The 25,474-nt window shown below is 44.6% G+C and overlaps 1 protein-coding gene across 1 annotated transcript in view; it reads left to right on the plus strand.

Annotated features, from left to right (window-relative positions):
• The window catches only part of SIDT1 (SID1 transmembrane family member 1), a 98,759-nt gene that overhangs the window by 15,625 nt on the left and 57,660 nt on the right, over positions 1 to 25,474 (plus strand). Inside the window, exons 2-3 of the mRNA XM_084801292.1 lie at positions 16,811 to 16,932; positions 17,933 to 18,103. Of these exons, the coding sequence (XP_084657418.1) occupies positions 16,811 to 16,932; positions 17,933 to 18,103 (293 nt within the window). The remainder of the gene's footprint in view (positions 1 to 16,810; positions 16,933 to 17,932; positions 18,104 to 25,474) is intronic.

A 25,474-nucleotide genomic window follows, 5' to 3' on the forward strand; every position in this document is an offset into this window, starting at 1 on the left:
GGGGAGGTGTAATTCCTCCTCCTCCTCCTCCTCCTCCTCCTCTTCCTCCTCCTTCCCTTCTTCATCTTCTTCTTCAGTCAGTATGTGTCTGTGTTGATTTAATGCATTGTTAGTTCCTTTCTTCAACTTGGTTGTCTGTTAGGTCTGCTTACCCGTGGAAATGTCATTGGACTTGCATTTGGGGTTTTCTGTCTCTTCTTTTTTACACCATTAAAAGAAACTTTACAGAGATGAGTCTTTTTTTAAAAAATCTAAAGAAAGAAAGGACTTTGAAGCAAAGGGTTCAAAGGAATTTTTAAGTCATCCAGTCTCTTCCCATTATATGGAAGGACACTAAAGCAAACTAAATATTGATAAATTCTTATCCAAAACCATTGACGAGCTATAGTGGCTTGTGTTTGCAATCCTAGCATCCAAAAGCTGAGGTAAGAAGGACAAGCAGCTAAGGCTATTTTGGGCTTCATAGAGACACTCTGTCTCAAAAAATGTAACTAGTCTGAAATCCAAGAAAGTAACTCAAGTTCTTGAGAATATTTCCTCAGCATCTTTCTGCAGAATCCTCCCACCTCCCATAAGAGCGCATCTGTTATACTTATCGCTAACAACAAAAATAACCTCGAAATACCATGGTCAGACTTCCAGCCACATCTCGTCATTATGCAATTTAAGCACCTTGTGTCTGACTTCCTTAAATTGGCTGGAACATGAAACAAGAGGTTTATTGTATTGTTTCACACGTGTATTGTTGGGACATCCATTGGTCTGTGTATCTGTCTCTACGAGCAGGAAGCCAAACTGTGATCATGGCAGATTTTCTTCAGTGTTTCACAGAACCATGGCATCAGCCATGACCTTCTGCTGCCTCCTTCAGAGCTTGGAAGGCCCGTCTTTCTCCCTTCAGGGTTTACTCTCCTGAAGGCATGTGAGGCTTATTGTAGAAATGAGCACCCAGTGTTCTGTTTCAGTGTCTTAATCGTAAGAACTAGTCTTTCCAGATCCTCGCCGAGCAGCCATGAAGAAAAGTCATGACAACAGAGCTAGACAATTCCACTGTCTCTGTCCCTCTAGATGAAATGCCTTATTGTGGACACTGTGACTCAAGGGTGTTTTGATTAACTTGCTGGCTGGGGATATTTTATGGGCTCTGACATGGGAATATCACAAATTTATTTTGTTCTTGTCCATCACTTGTTAAAAGATACCCAAGTTTGTCTTCCCTCTCCTTCCAAAGCCCCTTTATCAAAGAGGAAGAATGACAGGTTTCAAGGGAAAAGCCTTGTTTGTTGGGGCAACAAAGGCAGCACTTGGGGATAATGAGGGATTCGAACCACCGTGGGGAAGTCCAGGAACACAGAGGCTTGGAGAGATTTGTGGACAGATGAGTTCCAAAGTAGCTGCGAGGTGTTAGGGAAACGGATGTGGGAGAAAGGGCTACATGGGGTCAAGCGAGATTCTTAGCTACGAAGAAAAACTACTGAGTAGCTTAACAGAGAGTTCACTGTAGGGTTGGGCTAGGGCTCAGTCTGTAAAGCGCGTGCTGTGCGAACATGAGGACCCGCGTTCAGATACCCAGCACCTATGTAAAGGCTGCGGACGGGGTATGCGTCTGTAACCCCAGTGTTGGCAGGTTGCAGAGACAATCGGGTCCTGAGCCCACTGGCCAGCCAGCCTAGCCAGTTGATGAGCTTCAGGTTCAGTAGAAACCCTGTCTCCACTGGTGAGTGGAGAAGAAGATCTAACTTTCACACAAACTCTGGTGCCCCATATTTGAACATGTCCCTTGGATGGAGATGCCTGGTGGCACTCAGAGGAAAGATAATAGGTCACCAAGGAGAGACTTGATACCCTATGAGCATATACAGGGGGAGGAGGTCCCCCTCAGACACAGACATAGGGGAGGGGAGGGGAGTAGGGGGGAAGTGGGAGGAAGGGAAGAATGGGAGGATACATGGGATGGGCTAACAACTGAGATGTAATATGAATAAATTAATTTTAAAAATTAAAATAAAAAAAAGTTAAGGTGGAGAGTGATGGGGGAAGATGTGATGTGCAATGTTGACCTTTGGCCTCCATACCCATCATGTGTACCCCATGCACGTAGACGTGTTCGGTGCACACACACACACACACACACACACACACACACAGAGAGAGAGAGAGAGAGAGAGAGAGAGAGAGAGAGAGAGAGAGAGAATACTGAATAGGTCATAAACCTGGGTCATCAAGCCTAGACAACACTTGACATTTGGAGACCAAGAAAGACTAAGCTGCCAGCTATTACAGCAACCATCATGAAGAAGAGGAATGGTTTAAGTGGGGGGCTCAACTTGTCAACACCTTCCCTGTCATTAGATATTGTCACTGCCAGGTATTTCTTGTTGTTGTCGTCATCACTAGTATGTTATAAACGCTCTCCCTATCTTTGTGCCATTTGCTCAGAGTAGAAAGTACTGAGTAGTGCACCTGGTTACTGAGCATGGGCTACCTTTTCACGTCCTAGCTAACCTTATCTCCCACAAACTCCATGCAGCGCTGTACCATCAACAACGCTCAGTGCTAGGGGATGCCATACTGTCCTGAACCCAGCTCTGCTTCAGTCCTCACAGATCACGCTCAGGCTAGAACATTTGCTGGACTCTGTGGACCCAGCTCTAGACAGAGGGGAAGAGAAGGTGCCACAACACTCTACTTATGACCAATTAAAGACATGACCCTTAGCCGGGCAGTGGTGGCGCACGCCTTTAATCCCAGCACTCAGGAGGCAGAGGCAGGCGGATCACTGTGAGTTCAAGTCCAGCCTGGTCTACGAAGTGAGTCCAGGACAGCCAAGGCTACACAGAGAAACCCTGTCTCGAAAAACCAAAACAACAAACAAACAAACAAACAATAAAACCAAAAACCTCTTTTGATAGTCATAGAAGGATCCAAGGATATGTCACCTCTGCTGTAATGTCATTGCACAATTAGAAATGGCTTATGCTCTTCACTGTGTCCTTTTTAAGGTCCCTTCTGTTTGTCCCAAGAATTGTTCTTGTGGACTTTGAAAAGGAAGCTGCTTGTAAGTGGTTAGCTCCATATTACTTAGAAGGATGTCAATTTTCTTAGTAATATTCACATTCACAAACACTTGCTGTAAAGTTACACGTGACATCCATCTAGCAATTCTACTATAGAATAAAGCGATGATAAGCCCCATTATATCACAACTCTTACAACCATAACAATAATTTTCTAGCATTTTCCATTTTCGGAGCATTACTTAAGTAGGCCTTCAAACAGCTCTAGAAGGAATTTGTCTGTAGTGCAATTGGTCAATATTTAAAAAAAAAAAAAAACAGAGAATGAGTCCCTGGGTTTGGTCTTAAACCATAAAAAAGTTATTTTTGCCTCTTTATCCCCCTCACATGAGCAAGGCATAGAAGGAGACAGTGAAGATAACAAGATAAAACGCCACACAGAGATGAGCAAATTCGGCTGGTTGACAGGATATCCAACCAGCGTGGCCCGCTGGCTCTCAGAGAAATGGAGCCTGGAGATGCCAAGGCCAGAGGGAAGCCACTGAGATTGAGAAACTCATGTACAACCTGCGAGGGAGCCTGGTGAGCCGGGGAATTGTAGGTGACAGAGTGGGAGGGCCAGGCAGCCCATGACAGGCTTTAGTCCTCGGGACAGAATATCTCTGATGCCAGCTCCTGGAAAAATACTCAGACGGCGGCATTTCCCAAGCATGCTCTGTGGAGCAACAGTTCTGTAGAGCAACCTTGGTGATACACAGGAGGTACCAAGTATAGGACAGCTTAGCTGCATATCGACTGCCTAGCATCCATGCTTTGCTTGAGGCATTCTCTGTCACGGACCCAGCTAGAGAGGAAATCCCTTCCACCACACAAGTGGAACATGAGAATCTGATTTCTCCCATCAGCAGAGCCAAGAGTTCTCCAGAGGAGGTGGTGGCAACAGGGCAGTGGCATTTGAAACCTTCAAAAGTCTGTCCATTGTTCTTAGGATAGTGTGTGTGTGTGTGTGTGTGTGTGTGTGTGTGTGTGTGTGTGTGTAATTTGTTATAAATTAATCACACATTACATCCCAATTGTTAACCCCTCAATCTTTTTTATTTTTTTATTCAATTAATTTATTCAGATTACAGCTCATTGTTATCCCATCGCTTGTATCCTCCTGTTCCTCCCTCCCTCCCACTTTCACCCTATTCCCCTCCCCTAGGTCTATGACCGAGGGGGCCCTCCTTCCCCAGTATATGGTCATAGGCTATCAAGTCTCATCTTGGTAGCCTGCTTATTCTTTCTTTGAGTGCCACCAGGCCTCCCTCACCAAGAGGGAATGGTCAAATATGGGGCACCAGAGTTCATGTCAGAGTCAGTCCTTGCTCATCACATAACTGTGGAGAATGTCATGTCCATTGGCTAGATCAGAGTAGGGGTTCGATGTTTACTACTTGCATTGTCCTTGGTTAGTGTAATAGTTTGAGCAGACACCCCTGAGGCTTGATCCACCCGTCATGATGTTCTTCTTGTAGGTTTCTAGGACCCTCTGGGTCCTTCTATTTCCCCGTCTCCTATATTTCTGTTACCTAGAGTCCCAGTAGGATGTCCTTACATCTATCCCAATCTCCTGGTAAGTGAAGACTTTCATGGAACATGCCTTTTGGGCTAGTGCCCAATTATAAGTGAGTATATACCATGTGAGTCTTTCTGCTTCTGGGTTAACTCACTCAGTATGATCATTTCTAGTCCCATCCATTTGTCCACACATTTTGGGATTTCCTTGTCTTTAATAGCTGAGTAGTACTCCATAGTGTAAATGTACCACAGTTTCTTTATCCCTTCTTCAACTGAGGGACACTTAGGCTGTTTCCAGCTTCTGGCTAATATGAATAAGGCTGCTAGGAACATGATTGAGCAAATGTTCTTGTTGTGTGCTGGAGCATCTTCTGGGTATATTCCAAAGAGTGGAATAGCTGGGTCTTGAGGAAGCCTTATTCCCAGTTTTCTGATATAGAGCCAGTGTCTCTATATTCCAAAGTGTCTGTACTAGTTTGCATTCCCACCAACAATGAAGGAGTGTTCCTCTCTCTCCACATCCTCGCCAGCATGTGGTATCACTTGAATTTTTGATCTTAGCCATTCTGATGGGTGTAAGATGGAATCTCAGAGTTGTTTTGATTTGCATTTCCCTGATGATTAAGGAGGTTGAGCATTTCTTTAAGTGTTTCTCAGCCATTTGATATTCCTCTGTTGAGAATTCTCTGTTTAGTTCTAAGCCCCATTTCTCAATTGGGTTATTTGGTTTGGTGGTGTTTAATTTCTTAAGTTCTTTATATATTTTGGATATTAGGCCTTTGTCAGATGTAGGGTTGGTGAAGATCTTTTCCCAGTCTGTAGGCTGTCGCTTTGTTCTGTTGACAGTGTCTTCTGCCTTACAGAAGCTTCTCAGCCTCATGAGGTCCCATTTATTAATTGTTTACCTTAAGGCCTGGGCTGTTGGTGTTCTGTTCAGGAAGTTGTCTCCTGTGCCAATGTGTTCCAGGCTCTTTCCTACTTTTTCTTCTAACCAATTTAGTGTCTCTAGTTTTATGTTGAGGTCTTTGATCCACTTGGACTTGAGTTTTGTGCATGGTGACAAATATTAACCCCTCAGTCTTTTCTTCCCATTCCCACCCTTTCTCCCCTCTCCTAGACCTCTGATGTGGCGGAGTGGGGAGCCCCTACCCCACTCTCTGGCCACAGCCTATCAGGTCTCACCAGGATAACCTGCATCCCCTTCCTCTGTGTGCCCACAAGGCTGCCCGGCCAAGGAGAAGTGATCAAATCGTGGGCAGCAGAGTGCATGTCAGAGGTTCAGCAGCAGTCCCCCTTCCCCCGACACACACACTTGGAGAATGAGCTGTCCACCGGCTACATCTGAACAGGGGTCTAGGGTGCTCTGCGTGCATCGTCCTTGGTTGGTGCATCAGTTTATGCAGGCCCTGCTGTGTCCAGATCCGCCTGCCTTGATGGTCTCCCTGTGGAGCTCCTGACCCCTCCTGGTCCTTCCATCCCCTCACACTTCCCTATAATGCTCAGCGCTCTGCCTAGAGCCCAGTTAGAGTGCCAGAATCTGTCCCAATCCCCTGCTGGGCAGAGTCCAACCTTCTTAACAGGACAGTTTCACTACCCGCAGTCTCAGCTGTAACAGCCCTGAATGCATCCCAAGCTCCAGACAGATAGATTTTCTCTTAACTTTTCCCTTACGTTTCTCGTCCATCCTCTCCTTCCCCCTTACCTCTTTCCGCAATGGCCTTCCCTTTACGTGGACATTTTCCCCCTTGTACTCCTCCCTATGCACTTTTCTAGCTTTTAGGAAAATATTCTTCCCAAAGTCTCGTCTGGACTTTTTCCCCAGAAACTTTCAAGTCAGTGAAATGACATGTTTAAACTAACACTCCACATCCTCATGAAGACAGTAACCATGTCTACACTGTGTCCAAACAGCCTCACGCAGAAAGGAATCAGATGTTTACTGAACATAAGATCATCCCAAAGCAGCCAGCTTGCCTGTGTTGTTCAGGGTTCCTGGCCCATCCACAATTATACATCCCCTCAATAGCTCCCCTGTGTGTGCTGGAGTTGAAACTTCTAATACAACATCTTCATAATAAACCAGAAGATGAAGGCTTATAGAAACGTTTTCCTATCGAGGTTATTGATAGAATAATTAAACTAACATGACGTGGTTTATACAGCGTTCTTCTTAGAGGTGTGCTCTGGATCGAAAAACATTGAGAATCTGAGAGTGGAAAAAAATAAGTAGGCCCCAAGGGACAAACTGCTCTTTTCAATAAGATGAATGGGCTGTTCCTAGAAGCCAAGCCGTAAAAGGAAACTAAGATTGCGATCCTGCTTCTCCTTTGCCATTTGGGCTTGTAAGCTTGTCTCCGCTGGGGGCGACAGATCGTCAATAGTGACGGATGAGTGACCCAGCTCTCTGCTGCCCCCTGAACCCAGTGCAGAGCACAGAGCGGCTCTGCCTCCTTCACTGCCTCACACAAGTCTGATCTGGTGACCCTACTCAGGGAAGTGAGTAGTCTGGGCATCACAGTTCTTATGATATATTTGAGGAAATTGAGGCCCACCCAGGAATTTTATATCAATTTGTCCAAGGCCACACAGATGTTAGTGCCTGGAAAAAAGCAGTGACCCAAGAGTGTAAAAGATAGTGGAAAACTGAATTGGGATAGTGGGATTTTCACCAACCCTATGCATAGCCATTGTGCAGAATGCTTTTCCTTTCTTTCTTTCTTTCTTTCTTTCTTTCTTTCTTTCTTTTTTTTTCCCCCCTTCCCTGAAGTACCCTGAGACTGAGGCAGTTTGGGCTCTTTAGAAACTTGACAAGAACAGCTTCTCAGAAAGGGAAGGAATTCTTTGCCCTCTAGGGGAACAGGATTCAGGGCTGAAGGCTGCTTTTCCTTGGGGACAGCTTTTTCACACAAATCGCATAGGCACTATGCCGGCGGTCTTGTCTTCACCCAAGCAGCTGTGGCACAAAAAGAGTCCTGATTGTGTTGAAGGGCAAGCTGGGCACAAAACCGGTCTAGAGAGGTTACTGAGGCAAATGGCTATTTACCACTTAGACAGATCCAAAGCAGAAGTGGTTCAGGCACTCAGCCAAATACTTAACTGATTGCCCGTGTCTTGTGAGTGAGTTTGTAGCCCTCGGTTGGTCAGCTTTAAATATTCTTTCATGCAGGCACCTGTAGCAAACAGCTCAGGCAAAGTTTAAAAATCAAAGAAGGGTAGATTTATACATGCCGCCTACCTGGCTGTCTCTGCCCAGGGCTTCTTCGGGCTTAGGGCTCATTTTAATTTCTTATAACAACAAGTGTGTACAAGCTGATGGAGTTAAAGGTAGAGTCTGGGTGAATGATTTGTTGCTTCAAAAGTCTATAAGTCTAAAGCAATGGGTTGGTTTATTGTCTCAGAAAATTATGTTAGGATCTCACTGCCTAGGACCTATGAATCTGACCTTATTTGGAAGTAAGATCCTGGCAGATATGATCAGTTAAGATGAAGTCGTATAGATGGGACAATCCCTGTATTCTTATGAGATATGAGAGCGCATGGGTCTCCCTATGAGAAAAGGGAAATTTGAACACAGAACATAACAGTATATGAAGATACAGATGCATGGAGAGACTGCCGGCTGACAGGAGGGGTGAAGGAAGAATTAATGAAGCTACACGGTAAGGGATGGCAAAGGATAATACCCAGCATCTCAGAGGGAGCAAGGCCCTACTGCCTTAACTTTAGTCTTCAAGTCCCCAGAAATGAGAAGGAATAAATATTATTTAAAGTGCCTGGCTTGTGACATTTCGTCGTGGTCATCCTAGGACTCTAACGTAACCATGCAGAGTCTAGCCTAGCCCACTACTGCTCCATATATTCCTAGTTTCATCTAGGGCTCCTGGCCACACTCCCTTAACTGTTTGCTCCGCAGGAAGCAAACAGGAAGGTCAGAATGTCAGGTTTCCTTTTGTTATTATGTAGAATAAAAGATAAACAAAACTGTAGAGAAAACAATATGACAAACACTTGTGCAAAGATGCAGTGTGAGACACCCAAAGACTAGTTTCTGTTTATCATCACCTTTGTCCTTTTCAATCATCCCTCAGAGACACCATTGTGGAGACAGTCATTTGTGGGTCCCTTACAGGAAAGGCTGGTTGACATTTTTTTTCCCGATTTTGTTATTTTAAGGATATTTGCTTAGCAAACAGCATCGGGAAGTTCACAATGCCTCCCTCCAGAGCAAAAGGCGAGTTTGTCTGTTGTAAAACATTTAGGTACACTAATCTCAGAGCTCCCCTCCTGTAGTGTAACTTACTGCACATGCATAGGCATCTGTCTGAGTCTACTTGTGCCGTGTTCAGAATACCGGGCAAGGGGCAGCGATCGATGCTAATACTGTGCCTTGTGACAAGTTGCTTATCTCCAATTGGGAGATTTTGTCTTTTCCCAGGATTGTTGAATGTGGTGAACGGGTTAAACTCTCAGATCCTTTCGAGTTTCTGGACTCCGGCATCTCACAGTTGACCTTTATTCTTTCCGTATAGGTATATTTTATTAAATGTGTCCATATAAACATGTAGCATTGCTTTTCTTACTGTCATGGTTACCTAAAAGGGACTATGCAGTGTGGATCCCTTGTCACCCTGCTCTCACAATTTGTCTCCGATAGCTTTGTCTACACTGATCCATAATCCTGTTATTCACTTTTCACCCGTGTGTGGCGCCTCCGGTTGAGGTTGCTTTTGTTGTTGTTCTGTTGTATGGCTTATTTTTGTTTCACTTGCTTTCAGTGAACTTTCTTAGTCAAGATTTCATGTGTGGGTGTGGGCGTGTTTGTGTTGGAGTTCTTGTCTACAAACTTAGGAGTGAGAAGATAATTAATCTTTAACTTTGACTCCCATTTTCCGCTTGCTTCCTGAAATGGTTGTATGAAATGACACTTTTATTAGCAGTGTGCAAGGGTTCCTGCCTTTCTCCACAGCCTGGGCATTCGAGACTTTGATTTTATGAGTCTAAAGTAGGTAGGCAGAGAGGCGGGGGGTGGGGGGGTGCGAGGGGCGAAGGAGGGGGAGAGAGAGGAGGGGGAATGGCTTGAGCATTTGAAACCCCAAAGCCTGCACACCTGCACACCAGTGGCTTATTTTCTCCAACAAGGCCACACCTACTTCACTAAGGCCACACCTCCTAATCCCTGTCAATCAGTGCCACTCCACAATAGCCAAGCTTTCAAATACATAAGTTTATGGGGCTGTCTCTATTCAAACCACCACACATCCTTAATCCAATTTTTCATTTGTTGGTTGTTTTTTTTTTAATGAGTTCTTTATCTATTTAAAATATCAGTCTGTTGTAAATGCACACGTATGTCCTAGCATGCAGCTCAGCTCCAGTCTGTTGCAAATGTACACGTATGTCCTAGCATGCAGCTCAGCTCCAGTCTGTTGCAAATGCACACGTATGTCCTAGCATGCAACTCGTCTCCCCTCTAACGTGAGGTGCTTCAATAGCGTCTTGGTTTCTGCTGGGAGAGTACAAGACTCACAGTGGTGCTCGTTGGAGTCAACGATTCGAAAACAGTGATGATGGTACATTCTGACCAAACGTTTGTGGCAGCTGAGACATGGGAAGCTCGATTCCTGCCATGATTCTTCAGTACCTGAAGATCTTTGTCAAAGCCACCTCACCCCTGCCTCAGGTCACCTCATCCCTGCCTCAGGTCACTTCGCCCCTGCCTCATGTTCCTCGTGTGTAAGTGGAAGGGTTGGATAGGCGATCTCCCTGTTGTCTGGCCAGACAGAATGTTTTCTAACGCTCTTGAGTCGAAATGATATGTTCCAGTCAGGCAGTAGCAGAGCTTGTGGGGAAGAGCTACCTTCATTAGTTCAAAAGTGACTAGACAGCCTCTATGCAACTTCCTTGACCTGGGGAGTGTGTGCGTCCACAGCTCCTGCTCATATCATTACCACTTTCTCACGAGCTAGCATGCCTTCTTTGTGACGCTCCCTTGGGGGATATCCCCGGGCCCTCCCGGGACACCTGAGCCAGGGTCTACCCTCAGTGACTACTGGGAGCTTGGGAGGAAAGGAGGATGGGAACATGGGTTCATTTGATGGGTTCTTCTTTCTTCCACCCTTATCTACCCCTTTTCTTCCACCATTTCAACTCCCTAACTCTAGACAAAAGGGAAAAAAGGAGAGGGAAGGAAAGAGATCTCTGAATAAAGTCAGGGGTCAGAAAGGGGGAGACATTGTCGTTAGACTACTTCCTGCTGATTAGGAGTGTGAAGTTCCCTGGGGGAAAGTTTGGTCTTCGACATCAGGATATCTAATTTCTTCTTTTTGTTGTTTCTTCTTTGCACATGACTACTAACAAACCACAACCAAGCCTCCCGAACGACCATCAACCATCAACTCCATCTATTGGTGTACCAGCATTTATATACCCTGTTAAAAAAATTCCCAGAATACAAAACATCACACAATCACAGAAACTCTCTGCAGCTGGCAAAACCACGCCTCTGCTAGAGCACAAGGCAAGTCATAGTCAGCTGCTGCGGACAGTTCAAAGCAGCCCCACATCCCACACCAAACATGAAAAGGAAAACATATTTTTATACTATTTCTGTGTGTGTGTTTTTTAAAGAAACCAAAATTCCAGAATTGTCACTACACATGAGAGGAAAGAAAGGAAGATGGGAGGACCTAACCACTAGCAGACAAACACCCAGTGACTACAACAGAGTTGGCAAAGCAGTTACACATTAGCAAAGGGACTACCCACAAACCCTAGGCTGTTTTATGAGTAGAGTCTGTTTTTCAAGATCACACACTGGTATACTTAATAATAGAAGCCAACAGACTCAGAGTTTGGATCTGAAGTTTCAGCCAACAGAAACCATACCCTTATTACTTTAGCAAAAACAGAGTCAACTTAGAATTAAAATTGTTTTTATTCTTCATATGCAAGGTATCATTTCCAATTTTGAGCATTTCCTAGATGACATAAAAGATTTAAAAAAAGGATCTCAAAGCTTTCATAAACATGATCCATATACTACCAGAGGGAGAAATAACTTGCATAATTCTCTATTACCTATAATGTGACTCCCTGCTTGTAATAAATACAGGAAGAAACACAACCTATGTTTTTGTTTGTTTGTTTGTTTGTTTGTTGTTTTGCCATGACAACAAGTAGAAGCAACAAGAGCAAAATCATAGTCCATTCATCATGATCAGTGTCCACCCTTCGCTAAGCTTTACCTTCATGCAGCCTACTTCACTGTGGTAGGCATAATCCAATTTTCTCAGCTGCTCATTAGATTTTGGAAAGGCAAAGCAGATTTTGAGCAGAGCTCTTCATCTTTTCCCCTGGCTGATAGAGTATCTGCTCATCTTGCAAGACTGCCCAGCGCTGTACAATTCTCACTCTAGTATCTTCTATGCAATTTACTACGTCAGTATCTTCAAGTTTGTTTTTATTATGGCCAGTAAAATCACTATTAAGTAGTTTTTTTTAAAAAAGCAAGTGGATAATGAGAACCCGGCCAGGAAGATCAGAATGTGGAGATCGATGTGCAGTGGTTTAATACGGTCGTGATGTATCTGTTCCACTCCCACTTCCAGGCTGAGCTCAAGGCTCGGCATCTCGCAGCAACACAGAGGGTCAGCCAGGTCATCAGTAGGTGGCTTTACAGTAGTGTTTCCAAAGCGCTTACCCCAGGTACACCAACTGCCCCCCCCCAGCACGTGTTAGAAATGTATAGTTCGGGCCTTGCTCTTCATCAGCTGAATCAGAAACACACACACACACACACACACACACACACACACACACACACACACACACACACATCCCAACTGAGGGCAGGCTGGAATCTCTACCGTTCAGGAACTGCTGCCGTATAATGAAGTGTGAAAAAAAAAAAAGTTGTGAGAAAGCCCCTCTGGCACTAAGTACCTAAGAAGGAGGTTGCATCAAAAGAGAACAGGCATATTGAAAAAGAAGCTTGCTGGCTTCTGTTTGCCCGGGTTCTGACTGCTCTAAGCTCTATGTTTAGGTTAGACTTTTAAGCCTCACTGTAAAAGCGCAGGCTGTCTCTCGTACTGGGATGTTTGTACTACAATTTCAAAAGCCAACCTGCTTCTAAGGTAATTTCTTTTGCTAGGCCCTGGGGATTCTGGAAACAATGTTGGCAGCTTCCTAGAAGAGCCAGGTGGCTAAAGCAACTGCTGAAAGACTGGTTAGGCATAAGGGCACACACCTGCAACCCCAGCACTTGGGAAGCTGAGGCAAGAAGGTCATGAGGTCAAGGCCAGCTTGAGCTACTTGAGAAGTCCTATTTCAAAATCAAAACAGAAATGAAGAAATTAAAATAAAACACTGTGGGGTCTACAATAACATATAGCTTTCTACCCACTAGTATAGCTGTGCTAAAGATAGTAGCAAGTGTTGACAAAGTAAAGAAACTAGGAACGCTGCTAGACACTTAAGTTGCTGGAGTTAAAAATGATACAACTCTGGGAAATATTTTGGCAGCTCCTCGAAAAGTTGAACACAGTGTTACCATGTCTTTCAGAAATCCAATCATGGCATATACTAAAAATAAATAAAAACATAGATTCACACAATGTTGGTACACAAATATTCATGGCAGCATTGTTTGTAAATATTCAAAATGTGAAAGTAGCATAAGTATTCACCAGCTGAGGAATCGACAAATAAAATGTTGTATATTCATGCAATAGAATATTATTCACCAATAAAGAACAATGAAATATTGGTATCAAAAAAGATGGACCAGGTGCAATGTGTGGACACAATTAATTTGAACCCAGTTTTAAAAGAGAGAGAGTGTGTGTAATTTCTGAGACATTTGAAAAGCTCCAAACACCACATAAATATTCAGATACATTAAAAGAATTAAACTGGTATTAAGATCGTACTGTTTATATTTTTTAGAATTTTTTTGTTGTATGTGTATGAATATTTATTTACATGTGTGTGTACCACATGCTTGCCTGGTACCCTCAGAGGATAGAAGAGGACGTTGGATCCCCAGAACTGGAGTTAGAGACAGTTGTGAGCTGCTGCCCGGGTGCTGGGAATTAAACAGGGGTCCTCTGCAAGAGAAGCGAGTGCTCTTAACTGCTGAGCCAACTCTCCAGCCTCTGCTTATGGATTTTGCTAAGAGGGCCCTATCTATTTGATGATTAAGTAAAATGCTTTTGAGTGTGTGTGTGTGTGTGTGTTTCAGAATACAGTGAAACAGTGTGTGGAAATAGAAAGTATGAATAAAATAAAACATATTTGTTACTAGTTATCAAAGCTGAATGACCCTTAACTATTTATTACGGTCTTTTTGTTTGTGGTCCCGCATCTGGGTCCCTGCAGGTCAGCCCGCATCCTGTGGTGCCTATGTAGGTCCCTATAAGTCTGCGTCCCATGCCCAGCAGGTCGGTCTAGCGCTCCTTGCCTCTGGACTGAACAGATGGACCTCAGGATCAAACAGTCTCTCTCTCAGAGGTGGCTAGAGCGCTTTAGGGATGAGGCTTGTGGCTTGGGCCGAAAGCCAGGTTCCTAGCCTCTCCGGGGGGATGGGGGGTAAGGTGTGGAATGGGGGGCGGGAAATGAACATTTTAGTTAGCTCCTTTTCAGAATGAGACAGTAGGTCTCAATAGGAAGTGGGGATTCAGGAACCCCACAAGCATCACCACTCTTTGTTTCATCTACCTCGCTTGGCAAGCAGGGGATGCAGACACCTGAAACCCACTGACAGGGCAAGACACAGGCTCAGTGGATTTTCCCCCGGCAGTCAACACCAAGCTATCAGCAGTGGTTGAGCAGGCCCCAGTGGCTGCGAAGACAGTTCTGCGGTTGCTGCCTGATCACCCGGCATCCATTGGCGGTCTTCCCCGCCCCTGCCCGGGAATAAATAGAGTCTCAGATGGTTATGATGAATGAAGAATCAAGCCAACTTTGGTTGTGAATTAGGGATTTATAAGCCCTGGGCAGTGAGGGTGAATGTGTCTGATTCGCTAGGGCTAAGGGTGCCAGGATACTTACAGTGGTACAGTGCCTCAGTAACCTGGGGCCTTTATCACAGGAAGGAAAACAAGACTGCTTGATTATCCTATGTGTGAGAGGATAGCGCCTAGGTATAATTAAAGGCCATTTGTTGGAGGCTAGGCTCCTCCTACTTCCGGGAAGTACTTCCGGGAACTCCCCGTGCTTATCAGGAAAGGGTTGGGCCTGTATTTTCTTTTTTTCTTTTCTTTTTTTTTATTAATTTATTCTTGTTACATCTCAATGGTGGGCCTGTATTTTCTTTTAGGACAATGTGATTCTCCAGAAAAGCCAGATTTCTACCTCAACCAGCAGAGTCCCACACTTGCTATTTTGGCATAAGACTGAAGTTTTTTCAGAGCCATTTAAGGTCTTTTAAACAAGGGAAAGATAGATGAAATTGACATCCTAGGGTACGCATGCAGTGGGGGGAGGGGAGATCAGAAGGAGCATCTAGGGACTCAAATAAATAGAGAAAAGAGGCTGTCAAAGAGGGCCCTGAGGGCGAGCTTAGCGTTCACAGGGAGGGAAGCCTGGATGAAGAACAGTGCGGAGAAGTTAGGAGTGGCAGAAGTACGGCCTGGTCTACAAGGTGGGTACAGGACAGAGAAACTCTGTCTCTGCAAACAAACAAAAAAACAAACAAAAAACAAAACAAAACAAAACCAAAAAAGAAGTGGCAGCAGTAGGGACGGAGCAGGGCCCTGAGGTGTCAGATTTAGATGAATATTTCTGCCTGATGGAACCCTTCATCTGAGCCACTGAAGTCATTAGTAAGGGGAATGGGAGATTCCGTGTAGCCACCTTGAGTTTGAGAGGCCTGTGGAAATCCCAGAGTTTAACCAGGAGGCCTGCCCTAGAGATAGAGTTTGAGTAATTATCAACTGCAACACAATTTCCATGGAAACGCAGTGCTGGCACAGGAAGTGCTCCCTCGGGAACAAGCATTTCTTATCAAATTAATAAATTACTCTTCGGCTGTGCTAACATTGAAAATGTGAGGCAGTGGCTTGATCGGGGAGAATACAGAGAAATAATTGCCGGGGGACAGCCCACAGGCTGGTCTGTTTCCTCTCAGCCCGCATTTGGAATGTCTGAGAGATCTTTAGACTTCAACTTGGGACTTTTCCCTCCTGGTGTGTGTGTGTGTGTGTGTGTGTGTGTGTGTGTGTGTGTGTGTGTGTGAGCGAGTGTGAGTACATGTGTACACATGTGTATCTGGAAGCCTGCGGGTGATGGATGAGAAACAGCGTCAAACTCGAAGCTCTTAGAGCTAGTCTCTCTATTCAGCTTACTCCAGGGATCTCCATGTCCCAAGGCTGAAATTATAGAAAGACTAGGCCCACTTCCAATTCTGAGGATCTGAACTCGGGTTGCATGGCAAGTAGTTTAGCCACTGACATACCTGCTGAGCCATTTTTACTGGCCTCCCTAATAAAGAAACCCTCAAGAGAATATAAAGGCAACAGACCCATAAATGAAAATGTCATGTGGAAGATCAAGGTTTATTTTCTCTTATAGTCTTCTTTATTATCTTCAATACTTCATAGGGTATTGTAAAAAAGTTTTAAGAAAAACACCAAACCCCTGTAGCTCCAGGAACAGCATTGGCTCCCCCATCTGTAGCCACCGTGAGCTGCTGGTGTAGAAGGGCTTGTTAGTGACCTATTTACCCTGAAACAGGGAGGACTCTGTCTGACAGGATGTAACGCAGGTTGACTAGGGAGCAGCAGACTGTCTCTCCGGTTATTAGGGAAAAAAAGGGAATAGAATCAGGATGATTTACCACACTCAGAGTTAGCAGCAGCTGGGGCTCCTGTAGACTGTGATGTGGTTTGGGGATTGTGGTGTTGATGTTATTTGTATTTATATTCAAATGAGAAAAACAAGTACACGGAAATTTTTCCTCTTCTTTCCTGGAGTTGTTCTTGAAGCCTTATGTTGACTGTCCAGCTCAAACTCCAAGGCTTGCTATTTGAAGGCTCCGTAACGTGGCCTCATCCAAGAATAGCTGAATCAGAATTTTAAGCAGATTGTATTCAAGCATCGGTTATTTCCTGGGGCAACTTCAACAGGGGGTCAAGGTTGAGACCCATTCTGGAAAATAAAAGACAACTGGGGCATTTGGGTTGCATGTCATGAGAAGAAAGGCCAGGAATCAGTGAGCTTGCTTTCGCCTGCCTCAGGTGACAGCTGTGCGCGTGCACGTGAACAGCTCCACTGAGAATCTAGACTACCCAGTCCTGGTTGTGGTTCGCCAGCCGAAAGAAGTGTTGTCCTGGCAGGTTCCTCTGCTCTTCCAAGGACTGTAAGTATTCTCTGCCCAGACAACTTGGCTACACTTGTCCTTAGCGTTAGCTGGTGGGGATGGGGGCGGAGGGGGGGGGGAGGTGGAGTTTGTTTTGGTTTGTTTTCATCTTAGCCAGAAGAGGAAACTCATACACACGAATGCCAGGGTAGTGCATGCCAAATGCAAACAATGCATACCTCTTAGGCTGGTCAGCCCTATACAATTCCATCCTCTCTGAATTCAGATCAGCATTCTGCCTTAGATTTTTCAGGACCTGGGAGAACTAAAGGCCGTTTGAAAATCCATCATAATATTCTAGTCCCCTCTTCTGAAAAATGCACCATCCCTTAGCCAGGCGACCTGTGAGCAGCACCAACCCCATTCTTTAAAAATACCTCTTTTATCTGCATTCTTCACTCAGTAGTGTTTAAGAACAGTGCCAAGTGGGAGGGTCTGGAAGATGCTGTGAAAAATCACAGAAGTCTCTACCCTGGCAGAGACCCTATTTTGCCAAGGAGAGTTCATTAAGGTATTGTGGCACCAATACAAAGCCCAGAAGGTGTAGAAAAGTGGGCACCTGCTGAGGTGTTATTACATGGTTTTTAAAACTTCAGGTATTTGAGAATTAAATAATAATTCTGACTGTTTTAACTTGAAATCAGTGAAAATGAAAAAAGAAAGAAAGAAGAAAGGAAGGACTCCACTGGTAGCTTGATCAGGAGAGTCCCTCCCTCAAATGTTGGTGTTTTTCTCTGAATGACTTGGGAGTCTGACTTAATGTAATATAGACACTGCTAAGTATACTGGTCAGGACATAACAGTCCCTATGTCCCTGTCATACAATGGATGCCAACAACAGGCACTCTGGGATTGCTATCAATGGGCCCAGCCTGAAACTGAAAACATAAGGAAAGCTAATTAAAGCCAAATTAGCGAGGAATATAGTGAGGAAGCATACTCCCTTACCCTGTTCACTGTGTCTCCTTCTCCTTACTGATGCCCACACCCACCGCTACAGATACCAAAGGAGCTACAACTCCCAGGAAGTCAGCCGCACTCTGTGTCCTTCAAAAGCAACCAATGAGACAGGCCCATTGGAGCAGCTGATCTTTGTAGACATAGCATCCATGGCTCCCCATGGTGCCCACTACAAGTTGCTGGTCACCAAAGTCAAGCACTTCCAGCTCCGGTAAGCAGGTGCCCGTGGCTTTCTGCTCTGTGTCGCCTGTAAATTAGTCAGCTCAGTGGCCATCTTTGCAGATGAGCCAGGCATTGTTTGAACAGAGCGCAACTTGAATCTTCTGGGAAGCTTTGCCTTTGCCAGTTGTACCTCGGATTTGGTACTGACTCCTGGCGGCAGCCTGTGCGAATTGCAGGGCTGGTTTTCAGTGGCAGTTCAGTCCCAAGGTTTTGAAACTGAAGTCCTTGCTCTGTGTGAGTGTTAATGAATGACTTGCATATCTATTCTGTCCTGTTGTTTTCTGCTTCCACTTTGTGCAATATGACTTTGTGTCGTCAAACAGACCTTCCTTGCGAGCACTATGAAACACAATGAGTTATGAGAGCCCTTTGGGGATGAAGCTAAGCCTGAGACGAAGTGGTCAGGGGGCTGTGTGTGTTTCTTCCTTTCTCAGTTCACTAAGCCAGCAATCCAAAGGATGGTATCATGGAGTCTGGATGAGGGCTGTGGTAAGAACCAGGCTCCAGGTATTGAGAATTAACCCCGGTATTGCAGATTCTGGCATACAGTTCGGAATGACGGTTTAGAATACATGTGGATTGAATTTCACTTATGTCCAGAGATTTTGCTGTTATTATTGGAGACTGAGGTCTGCCTTTGTTGCCAGGCTGGCCTTGGACTTTTAGGCCCAAGCCATCCTCATACTGCTACCTCCTAAGAAGCTGTGACAAGAGGTATGCATCACCACACCCAGCGCTGAGGTCCAAAGATGCTAAGTCCATGTCCAAACTCACAAAGACACACACACACACAAAAAAAAAAACAAAAGCAAAGCTTGACCCTACTTCCGGCTTCCTAAGCTCTTTTCCTCTTAACCCGTTCTTTCTTCTTTCCATTTAAATCCATCACCCCAAACTGATATCTCCCTAAATATGCTTCTCAACTTCGCTAAGCATTTGTTTATTCAAATTCATATTTTAAAATAAGACGGTTCTGCCTTTAAACAATCCTCCCACTCCTTTCACACAGTTGTACACCCTCTCCCAACAGCAATGGGCCATGCTGTGTCATAGAGCCTGTAGTTATAGTTAGTGAACAGTGGAGGGGGGGGTGCTGTGGGAACAGGCAGCTGCAGGATCATGGGTAGGAGGAACATGGGGAGGCACTGAGAATGTGGTTGTCTATCTTCTGTTATTAGTTGTGTGGGGAATAGATTAGAGACAGTATTGGATACAGAGACGTTAGAAGGCGGATACAATTCATGGGCAAGGTAAAAAGGAAGTGTCTTGAAGAACATAAGAGGTGAAATTCATAAAACTTGGAAGAATATGAAGGAAAGGGGAGCTGGGAGGATGGGGAATAACATCACGTTTGCTTGGAGGAAGTGAAGATTGAATGGTTGTGACTACTGTATGGCCAGTCTTGAGTAGGAGCTGCTTCATGTAGAGCCTGGTCAAGGGGACTCACAGTTAGTTTCTTCTTCCTCTTCTTCTTCTTCTTCTTCTTCTTCTTCTTCTTCTTCTTCTTCTTCTTCTTCTTCTTCTTCTTCTTTTCTCTCTCTCTCTCTCTCTCTCTCCCCTCCCCCCTTGAGTTAGAAAGCACTTGAAATGTACAAAGTAATAGAACTTTCCTTGAATGAGATACTTTTTGATCTTCAGCTATACTTTTTGATTTATGGGGACTGTCAGATGTCACAACTTACAGCATTACCAACAAGGCATATCCTCACACTGGACTCTCAACACTGTGGCCCAACAGTCTAGTATGGAGGTAGTCTCCTTCTGGTCTGAAAGACTTTGCCTGTGTTTGGTGTGTGAAGGAGAGAGGCCCCATGGCAGCTGGAGCAGAAGACCTGTTGGCTGGCTTTTAGGCATTACCAGTGATTGAAGTCTGGGGCAAGTGCTTACACATTTTGACGCCTTATTCAAGAAAATGAAATAAAAGCACACAGATTTCAGATTGGAACAGAAAATCTATTCGAAAGAAAATCAATAGTACAGATCAAAAATATGTGGTCAGGAGCCACAGACCAAAATACCCAAAAGGCCTTGATTAGTATTTATAGGCTTCAAGAAAAGGAGGAGCATGGTTAGTAAGGGCATGTCACAGGTGGTTCTGTTTTGATTGATAGGCATAGATTATGTAGCCTTTGCTCGTTGTGCATGTCCTTTCTCATGATGCTTCAGATCCTCATCATACCGTGCCCAGCTATGCATAGACCTAAGATGGTAAACAGGCATCTCTCCGCAAAGCTTCTCTTCTTGTACAAGCACCCAGAAGTAGTAGTTCAGGCCTGATTAGACACCCTTCTGTTCATGCTCAGAGATATCTAGAAAAAGATTAAATAGAAACTGCCCATTCTTGGTGATCATTAAGGGGAGGAGAAACTTATTCTTTTGTTTGGAGGACAGTGTAGTTGCAGCTCAATGTAGAAAAGGGGTCTAAATCTAGCAGGCTGCTGGGTGCATTATCAGGAGAGCCCAAACCAAGTGGAGTCCCGGGCTGCTAATCTATTCCCTATGACAACAGGGTCTCAAGATAACCGGAGGTGGGCGGGGGACACATGGGATCCAATCTTCAGCAGAGAAGAGTAGTTTGGTACCAGAATACACTTCTCCATCACCTCTCCCCTGCTTGTCCATCACATGGCTATGGCTTTCAGGAGCATGATAAATGGAGATACAGTGATCCCGCCTGCATTCCTCCTCTTCTTAATGTTCTGGGTGTGGTGTTCTCTAAACATTGCAAACTTTTCGTGAAGAGCCAGAATAAACAGTGGACAGCAGGCATCTTCATCTATGACTAGAAAGCTGACCTGCAGCCATCATTAAGGAATTGACCCAGATAAAACAACAGAAAAAAAAAATCTCTACTGGAATTCTAGAAAGCACTGAAAGGGAACGGGACAGACTAGCAGAGATGAAGCCATGAGTGAGAGGAGGAGCAGAGTCACAGCTCCCTGAAGAGAGTGGAGGCTAGGTGGGCATGGCGAGTCCACTGCACACGGCTCTGCTAAGGCCCGGGCACCTGGTGGCAATAAAGATGAGGAACACACAGCAAAAACTGCTTAAGGAGCCATGGTAGTGCACATCTTTAATCCCAGCACTCAGGGAGGCAGAAGCAGGCGGATCTCTGTGAGTTCAAGGCCAACCTGGTCTACAAAGTGAGTCTGGGACAGCCAAGGCTACACAGAGAAACCCTGTCTAAAAAAAAAAAAAAAAAAAAAAGAATTGATCAAAGGTGATGAAAGAGTCTGAGTACGACAGAATGACAGGCAGTGCCAATGGTGAGAATGACTTTGAAGCATTATTATTATTATTATTATTATTATTATTATTATTATTAACCTAGATGCTTGTGTATGATCAAAAGTTTATCTTATCATGGTGGTACATGCCTGTAACCCTAGCAAGGGCAGGAGGGTCACAGAAGCTCAAGATCATCCTCAGTTATGCAGTGAGTTTGAGGCCAGCCTGGCCTACATGAGAGCCTGTGTCAAACAAACTTAACAGACCCTGTACCCCGGGATTTCAGCACGTGCTCCCTGCTCTCTCTATCCTGTGCTCCATCAATTCCCGTTGTCTTGTCCCAGTCCCACTTGTCCCACCTTCATGTGTCTAGCAGGTGTTTTTGGGGTCTTAACCTGCAATGTTTGTTTGTAATGTCAGTGCCCCATGGGGTAGTAGTAGGGTGCTTGCCTAGCCTGCATGAAGCCCCAGTTAGACACCCCAGCACTGCACAAACGGTGTGTGGAATCGCATGCCTGGAATCCTGCTGCTTGGGAAGTAGAGGCAGGAGGATCAGAAGTTCAAGGTTGTCCTCAACCACAAAGAAAGGTTAAGGCCAGCCTGGACTACACCAAATTCTGTCTCAAAAACACACACACACACACACACACACACACACACACACACACACACACACACACACAAGAAAATTTGATATTTCTTTACAACAGGAATAACAAATTTTACCAACTGTCTCCAAGACAATCTCCTTTTACCTAGGGGCCACGGTTCTCTTCACTCCAGCATGGCTAGGCTGGAGAGAAGGGTCATCAGTGAGAGTAGTTAATGCTCTTCAAGAGAGCCAGAGTTTGCTTCCCAGCCCCAACATGGTGGCTTACAACCGCCTGTAACTTGAGTCTAGCGACTCTGACACCCTCTTCTGGCCTCTGCAGACACCCACTCACACAAACACATATACACATAAATTAAAATTAAAACAAATCTTTTTTTTTAATCCAACATGGAGGCAGGAGGGGAGCCCAAGGACCCCACCCCCAGCTGAGGACCTATTGACAGTTGATGGCTGCTACTGTAGGGAAAGTTGCTTTTCTCTAGGGATGTCCACTAGCAGGTTGGCCATGTCCCCGTGGGTAACCAACCCCACAGCCACATGCATGGAGGCAGCACTGATTGGACTTAGTGGATTATTTTTTAAAGAAGACTTAAAACTGGATGGGAGATATATTGGGTGTTGGGGAGGGGAAGACAGGGGAATTAAGTCAGGGGCAAATATGTTTGACATACATTGTATTTGTCTGCAAGGTCTTCAAAAGATAAAATAAAAGATTTAACCAAGAAAAATAATGTGGATAATAATAGAGAATCATAGTCAACACTGACTGACCTCTGGCCTCCCATGTGTGTGCGCACACACACACACACACACACACACACACACACACACGTGCGCACGCGCGCTCGGGGGGGGGGTTGGGGCAAGTAAAGAGAGAACTTGGATTGCTCTGTTACTTAATTTGAAAGGATGGAGACAGGATACTGTTTGTAAATGAAGGAGCCAAAGGCAAAGCTGATTGACAGGAGAGCTGACATTTGTAGTCCTTCTGAGAAAGGAAGAAATAGTGGGATACAGGTGCGGGAGGGCAGATTCCACACACCAGGAGGAGGAAGCCTGGAGAGTGAGAGATAATGAAGGGCTGGAGGAAGGGCTGGGCTGTGAAGGGCATCAGGACAGATGGCAGTCAGCTGACAACAGGGAATGACAGTGTATGGTCCGTGGTGCGAGGTAATAACGCATCATTTCCTTCAACAAACAAAGTGGGATTTGGATCGTCCACTGTGCCCTGCCAGGGGCTCACTGATATGAGACATAAGGTCACGTGATTCTTATGGCCCCTCACTCAAAACCACTGAACGTTTGTCTCTGCCTCAACATGCACTCGCCTGTTCTTCCTTCTATTTTATTACTTGCCTATAAATATTTCTCTTTTTCTTTCTCCGTCCTTCTGAGCACCTTTCTGCCTATCTGTTTGCCATCTTCCTTATATGGTGTATGCCCTCTCTTGACTCTTCTGTTTCTTTTCCCTTTTCCCTTTAACAGCCAAAGCAGGGAAACAACATTGGGTTTCAGTTTCTTGTGAGCCAACTTGTTTCCTGCAAGCACTTGTTTCCTAAACAAAAGGAATGGAAACTTTGATGCATCCTGCTCTAACACTAAAGGTGCCAGTGAGGTTCCATTGGCTTTGTGTTGTTGACTAGTGGAGGCCTTTGATAAAATACACCTTGCTCACCTCAGTCAGGGCCACACCAATAGATACTGTTTCATCTCCATGGGCATACTGCTTATTTTCTTTCTTTCTTTCTTTCTTTCTTTCTTTCTTTTTTTTTTTTTTTTTTTTTTTTGGTTTTTCGAGACAGGGTTTCTCTGTGTAGCCTTTGGCTGTCCTGGACTCACTTTGTAGACCAGGCTGGTCTTGAACTCACAACGATCCGCCTGCCTCTGCCTCCCAAGTGCTGAGATTAAAGGCATGCGCCACCACTGCCCGGCTTTTTAAGAAAGGGTTTTTTTTTTGTTTTTGTTTTTGTTTTTGTTTTTTTTTGGTTTTTCGAGACAGGGTTTCTCTGTGTTAGCCTTGGCTGTCCTAGACTCACTTTGTAGACCAGGCTGGCCTTGAACTCACAGCGATCCTCCTGCCTCTGCCTCCCGAGTGCTGGGATTAAAGGCGTGCGCCACCACGCCCAGCTCATACTGCTTATTTTCTAGCTACTGTTAGCCCCACAAACAAAATACCCAAAAAACAAACAAACAAACAAACAAACAAAACCAGAAGGCTTAAATGTTATTGTTTTAAAGACAATGAAACCCAAGGAACCAAAACTAAATCAAAACCCCAGAAAGTCTGTGTTGAGCCAGTATATTGGAATTCAAATAATGAGAGACAGTTGTTATAAAAACAAAATTTCTGGTCAAAGTACACAGATTGCTTCAGGAAATCTCACGCTGTCTGTTGCTAACCTAGAAAGTCAGTGTCAACTTTTTCATTCCTCTGACCTGGCAATAAGAGCTCTGAAGACCCCATGTTGCCCTCATAACAGCAGGTGACACTCCCAGATTTGAAAAGGCACTTCCCAGGCCACACATAGCGCAGCATGTCTGGCCTTTACCCTGGCTGTGGACTCGAAAGTAGACATACCACGTCATTTGATAGTGATGTTGACATCTTTAGATTACTTAGGGTCAAAATTTTACTGCTGTGCTCCTGCAGAACCAATCCCCCACATGGGTAGCAATTTATGCCAAAGGTTAATATGTAAAAATTGCACCCATTTCCGAGAGCTCAATTCTGTGACCAGACCAACAACCATTCCTATTATAAATAGTGCTCAAATTTCATGACTTCTAAGTAATGCCTCTTATTATACGTACCTTGTCTAAAGTGTCTTGAGATGCCATTCTAAATCAATGGTTAATTTTTAAACTATTTCATTTTTGTAAAAGGAAAATAGAAAGTGGGAAAAAAAAATCTGCAGAGAGCCCTAGGGGATGGAGATGAAGGAGTCCAGATGTTTAGGTTCAGACTCAGCAACGCCGAGAGGGATGTGCTGGTAGAGTGGCTGCTTTCCAAGTTCTGGGTACTCAAGTGTGACAGACTTGAGTGAGTGTCTACAATGCTAATGAGGAGGCCAGAGCCACAGAGAACAAGTTTGTGTTTGTGTTTTTCTGCCTCTTGAAATACTTCACAGGTGTTCACAAGACAGCACCTTATTATGCCTCCTACAAAATTCCAGCATTTTCCCTTTCTCTATGCCTGGATCCTTGCTGTCTTAATACATAATGAAATAATTTACGGTACATTTGTATTTAGAAAAAAGTAACTTCATTGTGTTCTTTGGGTGGTACTTTTGTTTTATAGATGGGTTTTAGAAGAAAAAGCCTAAAGATAAAGAGGATGAAATCTTGGAGAATTCAGCAGATGTTTCAGGGGACTGGGGAGATGTTTGAGGCAAGAAGAGCTTGTTGCTACCCCGGCTGATTGTCCCATGGTGGCAGTCTGTTCACTATGTTTTTGAAGCACTGTTCTTTTGCAGTGAATCCATTAAAGTTTTTGTGAAGTGGTACCTACCTTATTCATTT

This window comes from Acomys minous, assembly GCF_964271855.1.
Source record: "Acomys minous genome assembly, chromosome: 11".
Taxonomy (NCBI): Eukaryota; Metazoa; Chordata; class Mammalia; order Rodentia; family Muridae; genus Acomys; species Acomys minous.